At 40.7% G+C, this 22917-nt stretch overlaps 1 protein-coding gene across 12 annotated transcripts in view; it reads right to left on the bottom strand.

The window, feature by feature from the left end:
- The window catches only part of RBFOX1 (RNA binding fox-1 homolog 1), a 2584986-nt gene that overhangs the window by 68048 nt on the left and 2494021 nt on the right, over positions 1-22917 (bottom strand). For all 12 annotated transcript variants that reach the window (XM_044979735.1, XM_044979736.1, XM_044979737.1 and 9 more), the window contains one exon: positions 5580-5712. In XM_044979735.1, coding sequence (XP_044835670.1) covers positions 5580-5712 — 133 coding nt within the window. The remainder of the gene's footprint in view (positions 1-5579; positions 5713-22917) is intronic.

Genomic DNA, 22917 nt, shown 5'->3' with positions numbered 1-22917 from the left:
CCATCCCTGCCCAGCCTGGCTAATAGCTGTTGATGGACCTATCCTCCATGAACGTATCTAATTCTTTTTTGAACCCTGCTATAATCTTGGCCTTCACAACATCCTCTGGTAAAGAGTTCCACAAGTTGACTGTGCATTGTGTGAAGAAATACTTCCTTTTGTTTAGAAGGAATTGGGTTATGTGTTGGGGTGAGGAAGAAGAAACTGCTGATGAGTATATTAATCCACAATGTTCAAAGAGTTCTCGACTATTGTTGATAGTCAGCAAATTTCCTTGTGTACTTCTGTCTGTGGTCTGATACTTTCCCTCCAGCTAAGTTTTTCATGAGTCCCACTTTCCTTGTGACAGAGAACCTGGTATTTGTCAATTTATTTTTCATATGAGGTGAAAATTGGTAAAAAAAAAAAAAAATTCTGAGGAAAATCCATTCAACCTCTTTGAGAGGCCATTTAAAAATGGATTCGGAGAGACTGAGGCCCTGTATACATTAAGGAAATTATCAATGGTCCAACTACCTCAATCAAATTACACTAGTGCAAGCCCCTAAGGGAACAAAGTGGGGATTTCCCCAGTGCAGTTTACTTCTGCGAAACACATATACGTTAAGGGGGTTCTGTGGTGTAGCCATCTAGATGGATACAAATTTCCCTCATGTAGTCAGGGCCACTGTTTTCTTGCAACCAACAACAACAGAAATGCCAATCAGAAGTAATTGCTTCCTTCTGAGGATAGATGTATGTAAAAATTTAGAGACAGATAGGGCTTGTCTATATAAGGATGAAAGGTGTATTTTAAAAATGTGTTACCACATTTTAACTAATACATTTAAAGCCCCTAATGTAGACAAGGCAAATTGTATTTGAACATATATTACCTGGTAGCAGTGAACCCTAGAATCCTCATTAGGGTTCACCTCAGCCACCTAAGAAGTCAACAGACAAAAAGGGAGATGCAGGTGACAGTCCTATTCACCGCCATCACAGCACTGCCTTGTCTTCTCTGATACTAGCTTTAATGAAAGTCCATGAAACAATAAGCTTGGAAGGTGGATGAGATCTTTGGCTGCCCACACAATTGTGTCTAACTTTCATACTGGAGATCAAGAGACCCCTGAAGCACAACTGCTCGCTAGCAGCCCAGAAAACAATTCTGATTTATTCTGAACAAGAGACTCTTCTTTTCTATGCAGAATTTTTTTTTAGTGAAGACTAGACATTATTACACTTGGAAATTCAATTCTCTGCTGCTGAGTGATTGTACTAGGCAAACTATATTATAGCAGTCATATGTAGAACCATTATAGTTATGTCTGAAAGTCACTTTCAAATGTAAATTTCCTGTTAGCATGCACTCTGAAACATGCTCATTCAGGATAACATTTTTAATGATTAGTCTGAGTTTAAGGTGATTGGTGTGTGTTTGTGTTTCTAAAGAATGAGCAAACTGTGTTCACTTATTACTGGGTTATGCAAATATGAAATAAATACATTTTCCAACTTAAAAATGTAATTTTAAAAAGTGTTTACAATCCAAAATTATTGTAGCATGCTTTTTTATATTATTCTAGGCTATTATATAAAACTTAGGTCAGCGGTACATTAGAAATAATAGTTAATAGGTAGATAAATATAGCTGGATGTATTCCTATATATTATATATGTATGTATGTATAGTGCAGTCTGCTCAGATTTAAGAATATTTACTTCCACTTAAAAAAAATGTACATATTCCCACCTTGTTTTCTGAGCAGATAACATCAAACTTGGCATGTAAATAGCCCTTGCTAAGGTTGAAAACAAAATAGCTTTAAAATTGAAACTAAGTAAATCCATGTCAGCAGACTTCCCTGCCACTAGTATAGACTTCTAAGCATGCTCACAAACTGTCAATTTAGGACACAATATAAGAACATGTGTAGTAGGTAATATTGTGGAGCTGGAAATCAGAGGGGTTGTGAATTCACTTCCTCTTGAATAAATTAAATATATTAATTTAAAAAATATATTTTGAAGCCAGAGCTGGCTCAGTAGAGAGTGGGATTGCTCTCATGCCAGGAGCTCAGAGTGGGAATAACTTCTGCTTCCCAACTAAGTAGGGACTGTGATGCTAGCTGTGACAACTAGTTTACTATTTCCTACTATGTAAACAGATTCAGTATGAAAAATATAAAAAATGAGAAAAGTTTTAAAATGTATAGTTGAGCTTACAGAGTAGAAAGTGTCCTTTAAGTTGTAAGCTACACAGGTAGATACAGGGTACATCTGCACATATAGTTACTTTAAGATAATAGAGTTCCAAACATTTTAAATATCAGCTGTTGGGCTTTGTACAGTTGATACCTATTACAATGGCTAGAACTTCAGACTCCTCCCAAGAGCCAGGGTTAGTAACAGCCAGTATTCACCCCTACACTGTATAATGCCCACTCTCAAAATCTTGTTTTAACGAATCTTATCTGCTTTCATTTTAGAAGAAAAAAAATCTTTAGCTGTGAAGAAAATCTCAAAAATCAAGATAAGATATTTTTCTAAAAGACCCACTCTAGGAATGATTTTGGGGAAGTTCTATGGCCTCTGTTATACAGGAAGTCAGACAAGATGATCATAAGGGCCTTGTCTGGGCTTGGAATCTGTGAAAAAAATAAGAACCAAGGGATATAAAAAAAATTTATACAGTTAGTTTGCAGTGAGCCTGGAACAATAGTTCTGAGAGATGTGAACCATCTCAATGTATTTCAGTGTGGTGGTAATGAGAACTGGGCAGGAAACAGATTTTTTGGGGAAAAATCATGCTAATTTCAGATGAAAAATGAAAATCCCCAAAATTTTGTGAACCAAACATTTAAAAAATATTTTGGTTCTGGTCAATTGAAATATTTCATTTAGATAATTTTGAAATAATATGTTTTGATTTCTATTATTTAGAAAACCCTATTTCATTCTAATTAACATAAATTTCAAAATGAAAAATAATTTTGAACTGGAAAATCAGAATGTTTTCATTTCAAAAATTTTGAAAGAAAACATTTTGGCAGTTTTGAATTTTTGTCAAAACATTTTCAAGTCAAGAAATTTGCTGAAACAAATCCTTGAGTGAGAAATTTCATGTCTGATTAATTGGCATTTTTGATGCCATAGTTCACCAAAAAAATTCTCATGCTGCTCTAGTGGCAACTCAAATGTTATTGAAACTACTTTAAATGTCAACATTTCAATTATTTCATTCCTTTCTTAATAAAGGAAAAGTAGGCTCTCAGATCTAAACCATTTACGGTAACATCTCATTTTAGTGCCACATATTGGTGGCATTTTGGAGATACCACTACTTTTTCCCCACCAGTCAAGAAAGAGCCACACTGAAGAAGCCTAGCAGAGCCCATCGGCATATTCAGTATTCACGGAGGGGGAGCCATGCTCAAGAAGCTCTGTAGAGCAAACCAAAATGCACAATCACATTTTAAACATCAGCAGCACAATCTTCATTTCAGTGAGAGACTTTTGACAACCTAAGTGAGTGGGTGGAACTTAGTTTTTGGCCAGAGCTAGGAATAGTCCCACTACCTTTTTCACCCCCTGAATCCGACTCCAATATTGTGTTTCGGGGGAGGAAAGATGCTTGGCTGTCAGAGGCGGTAATGTGGGATGTGTGGTGCTTTGGGTCCTATTAAAGCATTTCCTAATGGATGTTTATGTTGGTGTTTTCTGTCCATGAGTTTCCCATTCTTGGTCTTTTCCTTTCTGTAATTGCGTTGTTGTAATTCTTAGGTTTACAGGGTGCAATGTGCTAGTTTTTGCAAGGGAACCACTTAGGGTATGTCTACACTGTAGCTGGAAATGAGCCTCCGAGCCCAGGTAAACAACTCACACTACCTCAGCTCAAGCTCACATGCTAAAAATAGCAGTGTGGATATTGTGGTTCAGGCAGCAGCTTGGACACTCAAGTCAACCCAACATACTGGGTTTGAGCTCAGCTGGCTAGTCTGAGCCTCTGCTGGAGTCGCAACATCTATATTAGTATTTTTACCATGCTAAATTGAGCTAGCTAGTTTCACTGCCAGCTGCAATGTAGGAATATCCATAAGGGTCAGGGAATTAAGTGCAGAGATTCTGAAGCAGCCTGTCTTTAATGGATGGGGGGACATGAACTCTTGGCATATTATGCAGAAGCAGCTAGGTCTGGTAGCCATTATGGACTTGTGTACCTGGGTGGGACCAATATGGCCCAGATTTGTCACCATGGGGAAGAGAGGCTAAATCCATTCCAATCCCAACAGTGATTTATCCTGCAAGGACTCCCTTCACTCAGCTGCTTGCTGTTGGGTTGGTATCAACAAACATAGTTGCAGCCAATCTTAGCAAAAATCCTTCAGACGTTTTCCATTAGATGCATGGCGATTTCTTTTTGCTACACAAACCACCCCAGGAAACAATTTAATAAATGCCTTCTTAAAAATAACCTAATTCTGTGGCAGATTACTTAAAAAAAAAGACAAAACTCACTATTACTGCCCTATTTCTTTGTTGGTAGATGCGGAGGAAGTATCAGGCAGCCATTCCCTGGCATCTCCAGAGCTTGCAGTTCAGGGGCTGACTGACTGCAGGTGCTTAGGAACCCGTCTAGTAAATGGCCTGCATTTTTGCCTGGCAGGACACAATGTTTAATGAGAACTGTGTCCAACCAGTCACAAATACAAGCCACTTACCAGAGAGAAAGAGTGGCTAGCGTGGGCTCTACAAGAGATGACGCATGTCCACTATGGCCTGTTTTATGGCATACTCTTCTGGTCTGGGAAGCTTGGACCCACCCAATCTACCACTGCTTCAACTGCCAGATTCTACAAATTCTAGGATTCCTCTGATAGAATCAAGTCTTAAAGTAAGTGATGTATTTTAATGATTTTGTGCAACAATCAAATCATCTGTTTCAACATCTGCAGGGGCTAAAAGAGGCTGTGAAGTTCCCGCCATCCTCCCCAAAATTATATCTTAGTTCTTAAAAGTTTAGCTTTCCTAATTAGCTGAGTGCAGTTTATTAAATCATCATTTAATGTGGATTTCAGTGTGTTGTTTATTTTGCATCTTGGTTTTCAGTAAATGTAGGCAAAGAGATGTAACTAAGAAAATATGAAACAAAACTGAATTTTTATGTGCAATAAACAAATAAACAAAATAAACACACACACCCTCTAGCTATCCCAAGATAACTTTCTGTGGGAGAATCTGAATTTGAAAAAAAAAAGAAAAAGTTTACTTCATCCAACCTCCTTAATAACCAGATGTTTGCAATCACGAAAAATACACTTTTAGCTGTAAATTTCTCTGTTCTGCAGCATTCAGTCTCTAAGAGAATTTACATAACAACATGTGACATATAAAATGCTTAAAGCCACCAACCATGACAGTACAAATTACAGTCATTTTTCAATACTCTGTGCAAGGTGCACCACTTCAGGCAGTTGGATTGGTTGCATGCTGTGTTGGTTTCTGTAGTGAGACAAGACCAGCATGCACTGCACTCACAAACAGTTCATAGCCTTTGGGGATGTATTGTAACAGGTAAAAGAGACTGATCCACTTACCCGCCATAGGCTGGAATTGGAGGAGGGGGGGCTGCTGCACGAAACGTGTTGTACACTGTGCGACCTCGACCTCTTAGATGTGCACCTCTGTAAGCAGCAGCTGCAGTTGCAGCAGGGTAAGGGAAGCCTGGCACTATGGGAAACACAAAAGAAACATAAAGAACTCCAGTCATGCTGATCGTTTCAATTTAAAACAAGATAACATAGTGAAAACGTAGCACACAGTTTGTGTGTATTCAAGCTTGTCTGTATCTGGGAGGGTAGGAGAGACAAACCAAGCAAATTGTTACTCTTTCACAAAAGGCCAGATTTTCTTACAGAAAAATCTTTTCAAGCAAACAGGAGGCAGCCAACTGGGTATTTAGTTTAGGAAAAAAATTACTGGAGCTGGTTGTAGCTCCCTTAGGGGAACCTCACTTAGAAGAAGGAAGTTGATTTATGGTAGCCCACACTATTAGAGGAAATTAATCCCTTGAGGGGAGACTTCCAGAGGGAGTAAAACTACCCTGCTTAAACTAAAGCTTCTAGTAACAAAAATGATAGTTAAACTATTGTGATTGCACATGACTTTTACTGGACAATTCAATCATTATCAGTGTCTGAACTGAGTAACTTGGGTGAAAAAGGGGGATCAGAAGGCTACAGCATTCTTTCAGGGAGATCTCAGGTGTCTTTTTCTGAGGACACAGTTTGATTATACAGGTACCTGCCATTTTCTACAATTTAGTGCATTCAAAGGCCAAAGCTGTATTATTCAGAAGTATCTCAGGTCTTGTCTACACTACAGGGGAAATTCAATCTTAAGCTATGCAATTTGAGTTATGTGACTAGCGTAACTCAAATCGACGTAGCTTAGATCAATTTACCGCGGGGTCCACACTATGTGATGACGATGGGAGATGCTCTCCTGTCGACTCTCCTTACTCTTCTCAATCCGGTGGAGCACAGGAGTCAATGGGAGAGCAATTGGTGGTCGATTTAGCAGGTCTTCACTAAACCCGCTAAATTGACCGCCGATGCATCAATCACCGCTCTTTGATCCCCTGGTAAGTGTAGACAGGCCCTAAATGAGCTAATATAACACTCATCCCTAACAGTGATGGTTCAGCTACATAGGTCAGGAGCAAGAGAATCTCTCAGTTATGTTCAGCTTAAATTTCCACATTAATTGTAATTCCATGTAAGACTTTAAAATATTTCCATCAGAATTAAACTGTGATGAGCCAAAGTATAAGTGTTTTGGGGACACGGTAAAACTCTATAACTCTACTTTGCTTAAAACTTTTAAAATACAAATGAAAAACGTATGACACTTTCTGCTTTACTTTCTCTTCAAGTTTGTAGACCCATGTGTTGCATTACCTACATTTTTCCTGTGATAGGCATTGCTGGCAAATGTTAGAACAGGTATGTTTTGAACAGAAAACCCATCAATGAGAGATACAGAACTAAATTCAGCTCTGGTGTAACTCAAATTGCTTCAACAGTGTTACACCAGGGCTGAATTTGTCTCAGTGTGTAAATAAGGAAAGTGAATAAAACAGATATTACCCAGTAAACCCCAATAAAAGCAAATGAATAGAGGTAATGATACATAACATGCTTACTATTTTAAAGTTGAAAGATCAATGGGTTTGAATCCAGATATGTCTTTCATCAATTTTAGTATTAAGTTTTAACAGAAACACTGAATTTGAAATAAAGAAAATAAAAAATTCACGATGTGCAAAAGCAACTGGCTGCCTGTATGAGAGAATATACCGTAATTATGGTGACCTATCCATTATCACCTTGCTATAGCTTTACACAATCCCTCTCAGCGACAAGCAGGTTTTATAGTAATTCTGCTAGGATTTAGATGTTGAGATACAACATGAAACAGTGCTTTGGCAATATAGTGAAGGGAGAACATTCTTTTAAAAAGGCAAATCTGGTATTCAGTTTTATACTTCTTTCTGCTATAATAAAAAAAATCTGTCAAAATGAGCAGGAAGTATTTACAGGTCTTAATATATTGCTGCTCATTTTGCAACAGAGTGCATATAAGAAGCCTTTAAAAAAAAGGAAATAAAAAGACTTGGAACGTGTTGCAAGGATCTTTTTCCTGGAACAAATGAAAGCACATTTTATGCCCCTGGAATTCCACTAATTATCAGAAGCACCTTTGTATACACATCCGTGAGTTAGAGTCATGCTTTCATTGCTCTAAACTAGCAAATATGTTTATTTATTTATTTATTTATTTATTTTAGTATCCCTTTAAAGTCCCTAATATAAGACTTTACTACAGTAGGTACACATGAAATAGTAAATCACAGATGGCCAGATCCTGAGCTTGTCAACTCAAGGCTCAATTGTCTCTTGTAGGCCAATGCTGTAGTAAGAGGAAGCGCACTGCCTCATGGGGTTGCCTCCAAGACACACAGATGCAGTGAAGAATCGTTTATAGCTCTCCCTGCCTCCACTGTGCATCCACATCCCAGCCACCTCAGTTTTTTACTCAGGAGAACCGCTACTATCTTCAGTTAGAAGTGGCATACAGTGGAATTTTAAACCATGTTCTAATGTGTTAATTAACAGCTGTAAATTCTAGTGTGGACTGGATAAAAAACACATTCACAGTCATGTTTTCCACCAACGTCTCACTGGCATTAACAGCACGACTCTCACAAATTAAACCCAGGGTTAAACAAGCCTGGGAATAAACAATCTGTGTTCTGTCTACACTAGAATTTACTACTGTATTAGTTAATGTGTTAAACTTAAATAAAAAAATTCCAGGGTTGACAAGATTTTTGCTTGAGCAAGGACTAAGTTAAAAGTAAGAGAGGACTTCAGGCTCTGGCCAAGCCAAGTATTACTATATTTTAAATACTGTGAAACCTAAATGATGACCCAAGGGATCAGAAAAGATCAGTACCTCATAGTGGTTCATTTTTAACTACTTTAAAGCAAATGGTACTGGGAACTTTTGGGACACCTAAAAATGGATTCTTAAGCCAAGAGGTGCAGGTCTCACCATATATTCATGTGTAATTGACTATTGATAAAATTTGACAACACAAACAGTCAGGGCTAAGTTCTGCCCATGACATTGCAGTAGTGGTTCTAAACTTGATGGGAGCCACACATGTATATGAGATGATAAAAAAAACAAAAACAACTGGAGGTCAAACTAACGCAGGCTAAGCTTGAGGTAGTTATTGTTGAGCACTGCTATTAAAAAAACCTGTTGATATGATAACACTAACCTGCTTAGATGCTCTAAATTCTTCATGGAAAATGTTCCATTCTATGTTTAGTAAACTCTACCTATTGTCAGCATTTATGTAATTTACCTTATATAAGTTTTCACTTTGTAAAATACTGCATAACTTTTTCCTCCGTAAAATATGCATTTTGCAATTCATTCACCACTTTCTCTACACATGTGTACAACCTGGGCCTATGTTCTGATTTTTGGAACAGCTGAACTGTGATTTGTAGACAATTGTATTCAAGGTTGCTGACAGAGTTAGAATAATCATTTAGGTCATCAATAATCATTTAGTTGCTTAAAGACTTGCAAAAAATTACACTAGTGCAGTCTCCATGCCAAACCCAGGTCATAAACCATATTGGAAGGGTTCAGGGATACCTGTGGTTGCCAGACAACACAAAGTTTCTTTTCAGTATCCTCACCCAGCTTTAGAAAACAGCTTAAGCATAGGCCTAATAAAATCATTTGTATCAAAGGAGGGGCACTAGTAATTTGAGCTAGGCAAATTTTTTCAGTGAAAAAAAAATTTTTGGTTCACAACAAAACAAATTTGTTTTTTGAATTTTTCAGTTTGACTACAGAACTGAAAAGTCAATTATTTATTCTCCTCTATCTGTAATCTCAACTAACAATGAACCCAGTACCAAGCAGCCAGAATTTACGTACCATGAGGGGCAAAGATCTAACTCGGAGTTTGCAGAACTAAGCTCCCTTAGTACCTCAGTATGCCAACCTGGCTGAAACTCAACCAGTGAATGTGCTATGACGAAGAGGGTCAGTTGTGTCTGAATCTCACAGCGAGAAACATCTGTATCTGCTTTTGAGCCGAGGCAGCTCATATTTAGCAGAATGTTTTGACTGACTAGATTTGTCTGATGCTGTGATGGAGGAAAGGAAGCTTTCCTTCACCACAGCCAGGGCAAAGAAGATGATATGACTTAAACCAGACCATTTCTAAAATCTGAATACAACCAACTATCAAGACAAAGAAACAGTTCCATTAGCTCATCTAATAGTTACTGATTATTCTCCGCTTAGAGCTAACTTGCTACTTTGATAGTCACATATGAATGCATTCTAAAAGAAGTTAGTTCCCAAATCTCCACATTACACAGAAATTTAGCTTCACCAGCTAAACTGATACTTCCTAACACCTAAAAAAGAAGAAATGAAATGCCTGACTCAGGAAGTATTTATGTTGGCCTAGAGAGAGAATATATAAATAATTTACTGCCATAGTTTAAAAAGAAAAAAAAATCATAGGTACAATGTATTGGGAAGAGTCCCTTTTGCAGCTTATTGCCATAGATATTTAACATGATCAAAGTGAAAAAGCTGGTATCATTGCGATGAAAATTGAATTTAGCCCATAAACTATAATGGGCTATATTATGTCTTTCCGGATGATCATGGTACAAGCAACCTTAAAATACACACCAACAATGTGTCTTGTAGACAGCGGAGGGTGAGGAAACAAACCATCACAACTATTCAAAGTTGTTTCTTATATTCATAAAACACTTCAAATGTGTTCTGCTACAAAAATTCACCACAGGTCTCTTACATAAGAAGTAGACTGCATATTGTGCCTATTGACCTAAGGCAATTCATGCTGATGTATGTGTACAGCTTAAGTGAACCAATCATATGTAGAAACCAATAATGGGCATGAGGACAAAGAGAAGAATTTAACCATTGAGTTTGCAGCTGACATTTAATGAAACCCAAATTTCTCCCAAAAAATATAACACATACTGTTCTTAAGCATTTCTCTATTAAATGAACTTTCCGATTGTCTGATATGCTATCCAGACTCTAAACCTCAACATGTGCATGGGAAAATAAAAGCTAGAGGCACAAATCTCTCAAGCCTTGATGTCCCAAGAGGAGGAACACAAACCAGTATAAAATACTTGAGAGTTATAAACTGTGTATTAAAGTTTTAGAGCTTTGGGTTAGATGGAAGAGTAGCAGATGCAAAAACCAACAGGGGAGCAGATTATGTATCAAAGCCATAAAAATATACAACAGCTTTAATGGGCAATTATTCTTTGGATTTGTGCTCTGGTTTGAATTTGCATGAGAATGCCATATGTGTAAATAAAGGTGTGCCATCAAAATGGATGAGAGAATCTACCACTCCTCATCCCTCACTCTTACCAACTACTAGGTCATCTCCTATCAAGAGCCTGCAAATATTTTATGTTAAAGGGTTTTAAGGCTACGGCTTGGTTGAATCAGACTGTGGCTAATTTACTGTAAGATGTTTTAATTGTTAAAAAGGCAGGGACCACATTTACATAAGTCCCATGGTTTAGAAAGATCCCTGTTGAGGAAATCCATCACAAATGCTGGACAATAAATTACAAACAAAGAAGCATAAGCAGTAACATGCTGAGGAGGGATAGATAGAATAATAAGTATCATAGTGAATGAAATTTTCAGCAACAGAATAAGGACATTATGCTGATGTACACTGTTGTGAATATTCAGTTGACCTAATATTTTTCTAAATTGCAAAAGATCTCAAATATATATTCCAATACAATTTGCTCTTATACAAGAATTATAGAATTATAAACAGAGTATTTAGAATCATGCCCCTAGGTCTTTGCATTTAAATCTATATCCAAAGAGTGTTCCAGTTCAAATTTGAGCTCCATAAGCACCCTTTTTATAATAAAATGGATTTTAAGTATCTATTTGTTTTAGATAATTTTATAGGCAACACATTTAGCAAATTCATGATGCTTACAAAAATATCAACAAAATTATTTTCCATCCACTACTTTCAATCTGTGGGAAGTCTATCTCAGGGCCCAATCCTTAATCTACTGATGTCAATGAGAGTTTTGCCATTGATGTCAATGAGTGCAGAATTGGGCCCCTTATTTCTTCCATTCACAGTGCATTCATTCTTGAAACGCTTATTTGGGATTATTGAAACAATCATTTCCTTACCATTGTGCCAAAATACATGGCAATATTAGAGACTGTTGTTTAGGAATGAATAAATCTGCATTTTGGACAAACAGTTTTTTACAGGACATTCTCATTTGAAATGTATTGAAAAGAAAAACAAAAATCTCTAATTAATGTACAAGTCTAATCACCATTCTCCACATGGAAGAGTAATTTTTCACTGTTCATTTGCTTGGTGTAATCTCCAAACTGACATAACAGAAAAGCAATGGCCTATAAATCTGCTCTCATTTGTTTCTTTAATATTCATATTCCATTGAACTACAGCTGCTTGTTGCTACAGTCTATTACAACATGCAAAACTGTCGATAAAAATACTATGAAAGGCAAGATGTGTTTCTTCATGGCTCTGTGTGCCATTTAGTTTGAAAAAAAGACAATAAATACTCGTGGATTGTCCCTCAGCTTGCTGCATGCTGGGTGATTAGTGATTAATTACCTTGCTGCAAATTGACATGGCACAAGAAAACTGACACAGCCCTGATTAATTAACTTTTTATGTGAGACAGATAGCTACAAAACATTGTGGCCTGTAATTGAATCCCTTTACACAACATCACTATATAAAAGTTTCAAGGCAAACCCAGATTAGTCCAAAGCTTCACCATAAATGTTGCATAGGTTTTAGTTTTAAGGGTATATTTCTGACGACTATGTACATATTTCTCAAAATAGCAGCTGTGAGAGCTATGGAAGGAACCATCTGAAATCTACAGTGTTGTTCCATTGCGCGCGTACACACACACACACAAACCAAATATGATACGATTTCCATACCAGATCACACCATTGATTCTTCAATCCAATTAAATGCCCTCAGCAGATATATAGTTGACTTTTCAGCAGAAGGCAACCTCCTACTCCTTAATACAGCTTGCTTTCTGTTGTACATAAGAAGCGGTTTTCTTCCTGACACTTGGCACAAACAACTGGTGCCATGAAGCTTAATAAATGATTAGCCTTATCTTATTATTATCCAACTCCTTTTAAAAATCCAATTACTTAACTACTCCAACAATGACTTGTACATGCTGAATAGCTCAGTTGAAAGAAAAACATTTATTTATATTTGTTCTAAATGTATATAGTATTCATTTCTCTCTCACCTCTCCTTCCCCCACCAAAAATAACAGCCACAGGAGTCAGTGAATACTGACCCTATCATGTCCTGGAAATACGTTTTGAACCAAGGAGCCATGTCCAGTGACCAGGGCCAGAAAACAAAAATCAGTCTATGCTACTAGTACTCCTATATGTCATATCTCTTTTACACAGTGTTAAAGTAAATGAAATCTTTGGAGAAAATGTGGCCACATGAATTCCTCAGTCAAATAGGAAAATGCACTTTTTATTAAAATAAAACAAAACAAAGCAAACAAAAAAAACACTACACCAAGATACTAAAGGGCATATGAGAAAATTGACCATATCACAGACCTCTGTAACAACACAAAGGTATGTCACTTTGATCAGTTAGCAAATGGCATAGTTGGAGATCTGCCTATTTATGGTATAGTTGATGATAAAGGCAAAGCAAGGTTATTGTAAGAAATTGACTTGACATTGCAAAGAACTGTGGATATTCATGTTTCACAAAAGAAAATGCTCACAGACACTGAAGTGAAGAAATGGGGTGCATTTAATAAAAAATGAGGAAGGAATCCATAATGAAAGGATAAACAAACATCAATCACTAGATTTTCTGCAATAAATGTGGAAACACACAAAATATCACAAAAATGTCCAGCATATGTGGTGGAGAGTCATATATGTAATAAATGCAATTTTTAAGTGTGTGCTGCATATTGCCGAGAAACAAAAGCAAAATGTATTCATTAGGAAGGCAAAGATCTGAAGATAATGCAGAAACAGTTTTTTCTTGGTTCTCAAATATACAAAATAAGGTTTTAAAACAGATGTGTTTGAGATCCTGGAAATAAATACTGAATTTCAAAATAGATATTCTGTATTGCCCTCTAATTTTCTTAGATATGTTTATATGCCCATGAATCTCTGTAAGGTATTGAATTCCTTCCATTTGTGCAATTGCCTCTTTTTGTTTGTTGTTCCTCAAGCCAAAACTCCATGTATGTATTATGTCTTACCTACATAGCTAATCTCATTCACTTTGTTCTGGCATTTGTTTCTGTTTAATTTAAAGTTTTTTTTGCTTTGGGACACCGCAGAATATTGTGCAGTCCTTCATTTTGTTGTTTATAATTTTTGCCACAAATCAGCACACCGTCACCAGTTTACTTCCACCCAATCCAGATCCTCAGAGATCTCAAACATGAAGCAATATTATACCTTAGGTGCTGATGCAATCCCGAAGGAAAATTACTTATACAATGAATCTACCAAAGGAGAGTTTTGCACTAACTTTATCACTTCAGACCCTCCAAAACACTCGGCTTGCATCCAGACTAGCAAATATTTTTTTTGCATTTTGATATATAGACATGATTTCATCAACTGTTCTCTTGGAGTAGCACTCATTCTTGATGATCTTATTCAAATCTTCTGGATCTGTACAAATCCTTAACTTGCTTGGTTTTAGTAAGTGGCCATACTGTTAACCAAGTCACTTTGTACTTGTATTTTCTCAGTACTATGTAATTTTACTATATGGTTAAATTCAATTTTTATTTTAATTCTCAGTGTTAATGAGATTTTACATGGTACACATTTTTTGCAGCATCTGCGATCCATATCAATGTGATGTATAATATCATTATTGCATCACAGTCTGTTAAACATATCATCCAAATCTTTTACGTTTTTTTTTACATTCAGGTCAGTAGGCAAGTTATGCACCCATCTGTATTTGAAGACTGAAATTTTATTCAAGAATGCATAAGGCTTCAAGTTTCTTTATTTCAAATTCCAGTGAGGGGTATCTGTCTTTACACAATGTAGGTTTGCCTCATGAATTACATTAGTTAATTTTAACATTGAGCAGTCATTAATAATTTTCTAGTCACTTGCTGTGATTGCGTAACACTCCAGCTCGAATGGCATTGCAGTGAATGGCAAGAGAAAATCTTTTGGTAATTGGAAAAAAAATACAAAACTTCAGCACAGAACCATTGGTACTGAAATATGTTGAGATGAAAATTCAAGATCTCAACTGATGAAAAATTCACATAGGTTGGACTGTCTTGCAAAATGATTGCCCAGTGGCTTATGCTGCCAAAGGACAGACAAAAACACAACAGAACAGGGGTTCTCAAACTGGGGGTTGGGACCTCTCAGGGGGTCGTGAGGTGATTACATGGGAGGTCGCGAGCTGTCAACCTCCACCCCAAACCCCGCTTTGCCTCCAGCATTTATAATGGTGTTAAATATATAAACAAGTGTTTTTAATTTAAAAGGGGGGTCGCACTCATAGGCTTGCTGTGTGAAAGGGGTCACCAGTACAATAGTTTGAGAACCACTGCAACAGAACTACCAGACTGAAAAAAAAGGAGTTCTGTCAGTTTTATCACTACACCTCTACCCTGATATAACATGAATTCAGATATAACGCGGTAAAGCAGCGCTCTGGGGGGCGGGGCTGCACACTCCGGAAGATCGGGGGATCGGCGTGTCTGGCTCTGACATGCTGCTCTGAGCGGCATGTTAAGGGTGTTGGGGTGGGGCCAAGGGGTTGGATAAGGGGCAGAGGGTCTCGGGGGACTGTCAGGGGACAGGGAGAAGGGGGAGCCACATCCCACGGAAGAGAGCTGCAGTGCAGGGGAACATCACACAGGCTCCAGCCGGCATCAAGAAGTTTGGGAAGACTGGTCCATGCGGGGAAGTTGTGGATCCAGGGCAGGGAGAGGTGCCCGTCCTAGACGGTGCCATGCAGGTGCCCCTGTCCCGGCGCTGGAGGGCTTGGCACACAGTGGGCCCAGCTGGCAGGCTGCAACCCGCTCTCAGCAGCGCTGGGCGGGCTCTCCGGGTCCATAGCGCCACACTACCTGCTCACAGTCAGGGTCCCTGTGCGCCCCGGGGGGCAGCTGGCCGCAGCATCCTCACCGGAGACGAGCTGTGCGGGGCTCTGTGTAGGAGGAGGAGGAGGAGACGGGCTGAGGGTGGGCACGCATGGCAGGAGACGCCTGCTGATGGCTCACCCTCTCCCGGCACCGCATGGGCATGGGGTGGGGACCAGGTGCACATGGGCGCATCGGGCAAGGCTGCCCACCCTGCTCCCCATCGCGGGCTCAGCCGCTGCGCTGGGCTGGGTGTAGGGTGACCAGATCACAGGGATGAAATATCGGGACACGGGGGGGGGGCGGAGCAAAAAAAATGGCGGCAGAGCAAAAAAAAAAAAAACAGTTTTGCAGGGGCCGGGGGCATTAGCAGGACCCAGCCGCGCCGCCGGATCGCACACAGCTAGGGTGACCAGATCACAGGGATGAAATATTGGGACACGGGGGGGGGAGGGGCGGAGCAAAAAAAATGGCGGCAGAGCAAAAAAAAAAAAAAAGCAGTTTTGCAGGGGCCGGGGGCATTAGCAGGACCCAGCCGCGCCGCCGGATCGCACACAGCGCCCCAGCCGCGCGCACTGCATTCCCCGCGGAGCCTCCCACCCCGGGCACATGAGATTCGTCCCACCGCAGGCGGGGAGCCCCGCACCTCTCCCGCTCAGCTGCACTCCAGCAGCTCCTTCCCGGCAGGGCAAGATGCTGGAGCGCAGCCGAGCGGGAGAGGCGCAGGATTCCCCAGCAGCGTCGGGGAAGTTTATCGGTTCGGGGGACCCTGGCCGGCTCCTCGCGCCAGCCGCCCTGCCTGGGACAGATCTCGCCCCCGCAGCCCCTCTCCACCACATGTCTCCGGCGGGCAGCCCACACCCCCGGGCCACGCCGCTCACCCGGGCCCTGCCTGCTCCGCGCTGCCCCTGGACCCACCATGCTGCCCCGTGGACTGCAGGGCTGGAGCAGCCTCCGCGCTGCACTGCAGCGCTCCCGGCCCCAGCCAGCCATGGCCCGTGTGCCCAGGCTGCTGCACAGGGGCGTCTCCTCCCCAGGTTCGGCTTGGGATCCAATGGGGCAGTGAGGGGGCAGGGCTGGGGGCAGGGATTTGGTGAGGGATCCAATGGGGGAAGGAAGGGGCGGAGTCGGGCCGGGGGGCAAGAGCCCCTCTGGGCTCCGCCTGTGCACGGGAGCGGAGGGCAAAATTGTTTGTTTGTCCAGTGTCCCGACCGAACATTGGTCGGGACGCGGGACAAACAAGCAAATATTGGGACAGTCCCGATAAAATCGGGACGTCTGGTCACCCTAGCTGGGTGTGCTCCATGGATAGGACAGTGGTCACTGGGACGGTTCCCCCTGGCCCACCTCCACGGGGCTTGCCTTAGCTGATGTGATTAAGCAGGCGTGAGCGCTTCAGTGTGCCATGTCCCGGTGCAGCGCGTGGCTCAGCATGGGAGTCCTGGGGGTGATTAGGGATGGGGGGGGGGTTGGATGAGTCAGAGGTTCTGAGGGGTTAGTCACAGGGCGGGAAGTAGGTAGGGGTCGGATAGGGGGCGGGACTATTTGCTGACTATTAATAATGGAGATGCTTGAGGCCAAAGCAAGATCAATATAACGCGGTTTCACCTATAACGCGGTAAGAATTTTTGGCTCCTGAGGACAGCGTTATGTTGGGGTAGAGGTGTACTGTGAGCAGTTTCATGGACATGTTTTTGGGCAGACAACAGACCATGAACAGTTGGAAACCATGTTATAGAGACTTATCATGCAAATAACTATGCAGACTTCAAAAAAGGGATCATGAAATTGCAAAGGTATTCATTAAAGTGAAATACAAATCCTGTAAGGAGTTTCATTCAGAGAACATGCTTTTAAGCACAAATATAAATAATGAAAGTAAGATGATACAAAAGGAGGAGTCTGAAAAATACAACTCAAGTTCTACCTATTTCTGAAACCAAATTTGACAGGCTCAGATGAGAAGCACTAACTTACGTCAATATGGTCATTGAAATCCATTCTTTGTCACAACCCTTAAATCCGTTACATCTTATCCTACTGTAAATACCTCAAGGCTACACTTACGTTTTACTATGAATGAAGCTGAAACAACTACCAGATCCGATAATAAATATACCTCTATGGGAAGAGCTTTGCCAGACTGAGCAGAGTCCAACAGATGCTGCTTATAGATGCACAGAAAAAAGTGTCACCACCTAAGATTTGGCGTCATCTCTGTCCTGGCAGGCCAAGGCAAGCAGGCAATACCTGCATCCTCTGCTGACAAATACTTAATTCCTTCCTCAGAGATGGCTCCCTGCCGTACATCGTCAAAAACAGAATGGTCTCCCTAGTCCTTAAGGAACCAGCACTTGGAGCAAAAGGCCCCACCACCTTCCACAGTGTCACAACTCTTAAAACTCTACAGATATCCTGGACTCTCCCAATCTGGCTTCAGACAAAGATTCAGAATTAATCCAGCACTGATAGGTAAGGGACGTGCGTGTCTGTGTGTGTGAGACAATCATGCTGATTCTTCTCAACCTATCAATCACCTTTGACACTGTTGTACTGTTGATCATGAGATGCTGTGGACCCACTGGAAGAATTCAATGGTATATATGTGTGTGTGAGAGATGGTGTGTTTTGGAGGGCTGTTTTTGTTTTTTAATACAGATTTTATTAGGATTAGTTTGGGATGGTATCATAGGTGAATCTGGCAGCTCATCTACAGAAAAGGGTTTCCTTTAACTTCAAGCACTGCTTAAATTAGCTGGCATGCAGAAAATGCAAGGGTCACAAATATCTTTAACATTTTGTAAATTTATAAGAGACAAACCGCCAAATCCTGTTCACATTTATATACATGTTCTGGCCATTCAGGCTCTGCACCTGAGTAAGGATTTTCCTCATTATCTGATATGACAGCTTCCTCCAATGTATTGTCTACACTGAACTTCACAAAAAAACGAAGGTGTCATTGTACCAATCACACTTCAGCCTCCCGGTCACTCAATTACAGATCTAAAAGTCACAATTCTTCAACAACAAAAACCCTTCAGAAACAGACTCCAATGAGAAACTGCAGAACTGGAATTAATTTGCAAACTGGACACCATTAAATTAGGCTCAAATAAGGACTGGGAGTGGATGGGTCATTACACAAAGTAAAAACTATTTCCCCATGCTAATTTCCCCCCTACTGTTACTCTCACTTTCTTGTCAACAGTTTGAAATGGGCCATCCTGATTATCACCACAAAAGTTTTTTTTCTCCTGCTGATAATAGCTCACCTTGATTAGTCTGGTTAGAGTTGGTATGGCAACACCCATTTTTTCATGTTCTCTGTATATATTATATATCTTCCTACTGTATTTTTCACTGCATGCATCTGATGAAGTGCGCTTTAGCCCACGAAAGCTTATGCCCAAATAAACGTGTTAGTCTCTAAAGTGCCACAATTACTCCTCGTTCTTTTTGCTGATACAGACTAACATGGCTACCACTCTGAAACAAGAGAATCAAAGGATCCTTTTGCCATTACAAAGAATTATGACTGTAGAAATCAAAGTAAAGCACTCTGCAAAATATTCTTCACAATGGTATGAGCTGAGCTGATTGATTTCTCAAACGAAAATGTAAACATGCATTTACAGCCTCCGGAGACTCAACACACAGCTCAATGGTGTAAACTCCCTTGTTATGGTAAACTAAGAGGCAATACAAAGCAGAAGATTTTATCATCATAGGCAGAGATCCAAATTGTACATAGCATGGGCCTCATTTGCTCCAGTGTAAATCTGTAGCAGCTTTATCACAGTTACCACTATGTAAAGCTAGTATGAAAAGACAATCAGGTCCTGTAAGTGAAGAATTCTCTAACTAGGAATGCAAATAACCTATGAGAGCTGACAATCAAGTTTCAAGAAGATATGGTTATATTACTGGCTTTAAATGTGCAAAGAAATTTAACTGTATTTAATATTCTAACCATGATTTTTATTGTAATTATTTATTCCTCTCACCTGTTGATTCTTTTAATAGACATGTTACATTTATATGCAATAAAACTCCTCACCATAAGAAGAAACGGAACAGAAATCAAACCCATAAGAAAGATACTCCCCCGCTCCTGCCTCAGTCTGCCATGCCTTCACCCCTCTCCTCCTTCAAGTCCCTCCTCAAAACTCACTTCTTCCACAACGCCTTTCCTCCTTAGTCCTCTCCTCAGGCGACTGTTCTCACTTGACGACTGAAAATCTTTACTCCTTTAAGATAGAAAAAAAATCCAAACAAAAATGGTGGAACCACTAAGAAGGTGTGCTGAACTTCACCTGATCAAACCAGTTGGTTTCATCATTTCCCATCCTGCCTCATCTCAATGCCTCTGGGGTCTATTTCTGTTGCCTATCTAAACCATAAGATCTTTGGGGCAGAAACCTTGTCTGCGTTCTTTGTAAAGTGCCAAGCACGCTGTTTGTATAGTGCCAACAAGTAGTAATGCAAACACCATTTGCCCTTCCCAAGGGCTGGAACCATGTTCTGGGGTACAACTGTCCCTCTTGGGGGAGGTAGGTGCAATTTGCAACCTCTGATCCAGCATGTGTGAATCAAGCCCTGAAAATTCAGGTTTTCAGAGATTGGAAATGATTGATACCCAAACCTAGACTGTACACATTTAGTATGGTATTCTCTTCTTTCCATTTAATAAGTTTTATGTTGTTTTTATAAATAATATACACCTCTACCCCGATATAACGCGGTCCTCAGGAGACAAAAAATCTCACCACGTTATATCGAACTTGCTTTGGCCCCCCGTGCTCCTTGTTCCCTGACCGCCCCCTCCAGAGACCACCTGTCCCTAATCACCCTCAGAACCCCATCCTCTACCCAACCCCCCTGCTCCCTGTCTGCTCCGACCCTTATCCACACCCCCTGCCCTGACAGCAGCGGCAGGAAGCAGAGCAACGTGGCCCCAGCCAGCTCCACTCTGCCAGCTCCCAGCCCCTGGTGAGTGTGGAGAGGTTGGGGAAAGGATGCCCTCCGTACTCACCTGAAGTTGGAAGCGGAGAGCCGCAGCTGGGAGCTGGCAGAGTAGAGTGGGCTGGGGCCGGGCTGCTCCACTTCCCGCTGCCTGTGAGTGCAGGTAGGTTGGGGAAAGGACACCCACCGCACAAACCTGTGGCGGGAAGCGGAGTGATGGGGCCCCAGCCCACTCCACTTTCCTTGCCCCAGCCGTGTTGCTAGGGGGTTGGGGAAAGGTCCCCCACTCACCTGCAGTGGGAAGCGGAGTGCCGCGGCTGGGAGCTGGAGGAGTGGAGTGGGCTGGGGCTGGCCTGCTCTGCTTCCTCCACTGCCGGTGAGTGCAGGGGGGTGTCCCTTCCTCCAACCCCCCGAGTGACACAGCAGGGGCCGGGGCGAGGGAATTGGAGCAGGCTGCTCCCAGCCCCCTGATAATCCACCAGGCCACTCTGGGACTGCAGTGCCCCCAAAATTGACCCCCCAGCTCCTGACTCCTAGACCCTGGGTGGGGGAGCCCCTGACTGCCCCTTATCCAACCCTTCGGCCCCGGCCCGGCTCCCTTAACACACTGCTCAGAGCAGCGTGTCAGAGCTTTACCATGTTGTACGCGAACCCATGTTATATCATGTCGTGTTATACCGGAGTAGAGGTGTATCTGGAAATCCGTGGTGTTACTTTGGATTCACCATAGTGTAACTTAGCTCAGGATCTGCCCCTGGGTCTGAGGCATTGGCCAAACCACATTCAAAACCACTTTTATATCTAAGACACCCTTATTCTGAAAAAGAGCTTAATTCCAACATTTCTGTCTGCAAATGTTAAAGTGTGACAGGTGAATGTAATGTAAAACGTAGGACAATATATAACAATTTGGGAAACTTGAAATTGATTAAAGTGTTTGATTTACAGAATCAGATCATACAAGGGAATTATTCAAACATTTTCAATGTTCAAACATTTTCATTTTTATTTTCATATTTACTCAGTATGAAACATTTTACTGTATGACCCATGCAATGAATTAAGTTCTTTTCACATTATTCCTGGTTACCACCAGATGATTTTTTCAAGCCATAAATAAATGCAATGAATTAATTCAAGAGACACATCAAAGATTCCTTAGTTCCTAAATGTGCAGTAATGAGGTTTAGGCACTGTGGAAGTGGTGTTTGTGATCTGCCTACTAAAATGTATTGACAATTCCCTATGGGCAGGATTTTTGTAACATTTCATTTAGCAAGGGAGAATGAATCTCAATCCTATAGTGTTTAACTTGGCAGGTCTGCAGAAGTTATGTGCAAAGGTTCTTTTTGTTGTTTGAATGAGCAATACAAGGCAAACAAAAACACACAGTTGAAAATACAGTGCTGTACTACCGTATCTATTAAATTAGATTAAGTGACTTGCTATAATCTATTACTTTATCAGAACACGAAACAGTTTTAATTTAGCTTTTAGGCAGTAAAAGTAGACACATAATTACGTAATGCTCCACTTTAAATCCTTTTTGATCTACACACCAGTGCACAACTACTTACTGAATAGTCTCTTCCCAACTGAAAACCATGTTAGATAGAGTGGGACAAATTCAGTCATGGTGTCATTCCAATGAAGTCAGTTTGGGCTGAATTTGGCCAATTATGTCTTAAACAGAAACAGTGCAAATACACAGATCATCATCTTCAATAGCACAAAAGTCAAACAATCTTGAAGTCTCAGAGGAATGCCACCATCATCACAATGTACACTATTATGTAATTACATGTGAATGGCAAAGAAAACACGAAAACTGAGTTAAGGCCAAATTTCTGCGTGGAATGCCTCCATACATACATACTCCATACATTCCATACATACATGAAATACATTTAAAATTACCTTCTTAAAAATTTCTTCTGACTTTCCCAACCCTGTGAAATCTTCTTGGTATTTCCTGAGTCGTGGAAGATATGCCAGAAGTAGACATTATAAATACCAGTGGTCCTACTGCAACCCACGGTAACAGAGATGCCACAGAATGCATCATTCTGGGGTATCTTCAGAGATGCAGGAAATATCAAGAAGATTTCACAAAATCAATATTCTTTTAAAGTTAGTTAAATTTTATTTCTGTGCTGAGTGA

The sequence above is a fragment of the Mauremys mutica genome, chromosome 11, assembly GCF_020497125.1.
Source record: "Mauremys mutica isolate MM-2020 ecotype Southern chromosome 11, ASM2049712v1, whole genome shotgun sequence".
Classification (NCBI taxonomy): Eukaryota; Metazoa; Chordata; order Testudines; family Geoemydidae; genus Mauremys; species Mauremys mutica.
Note: the sequence above shows the minus strand (reverse complement) of the source record. Positions and strands in the feature narration are given on the sequence as shown.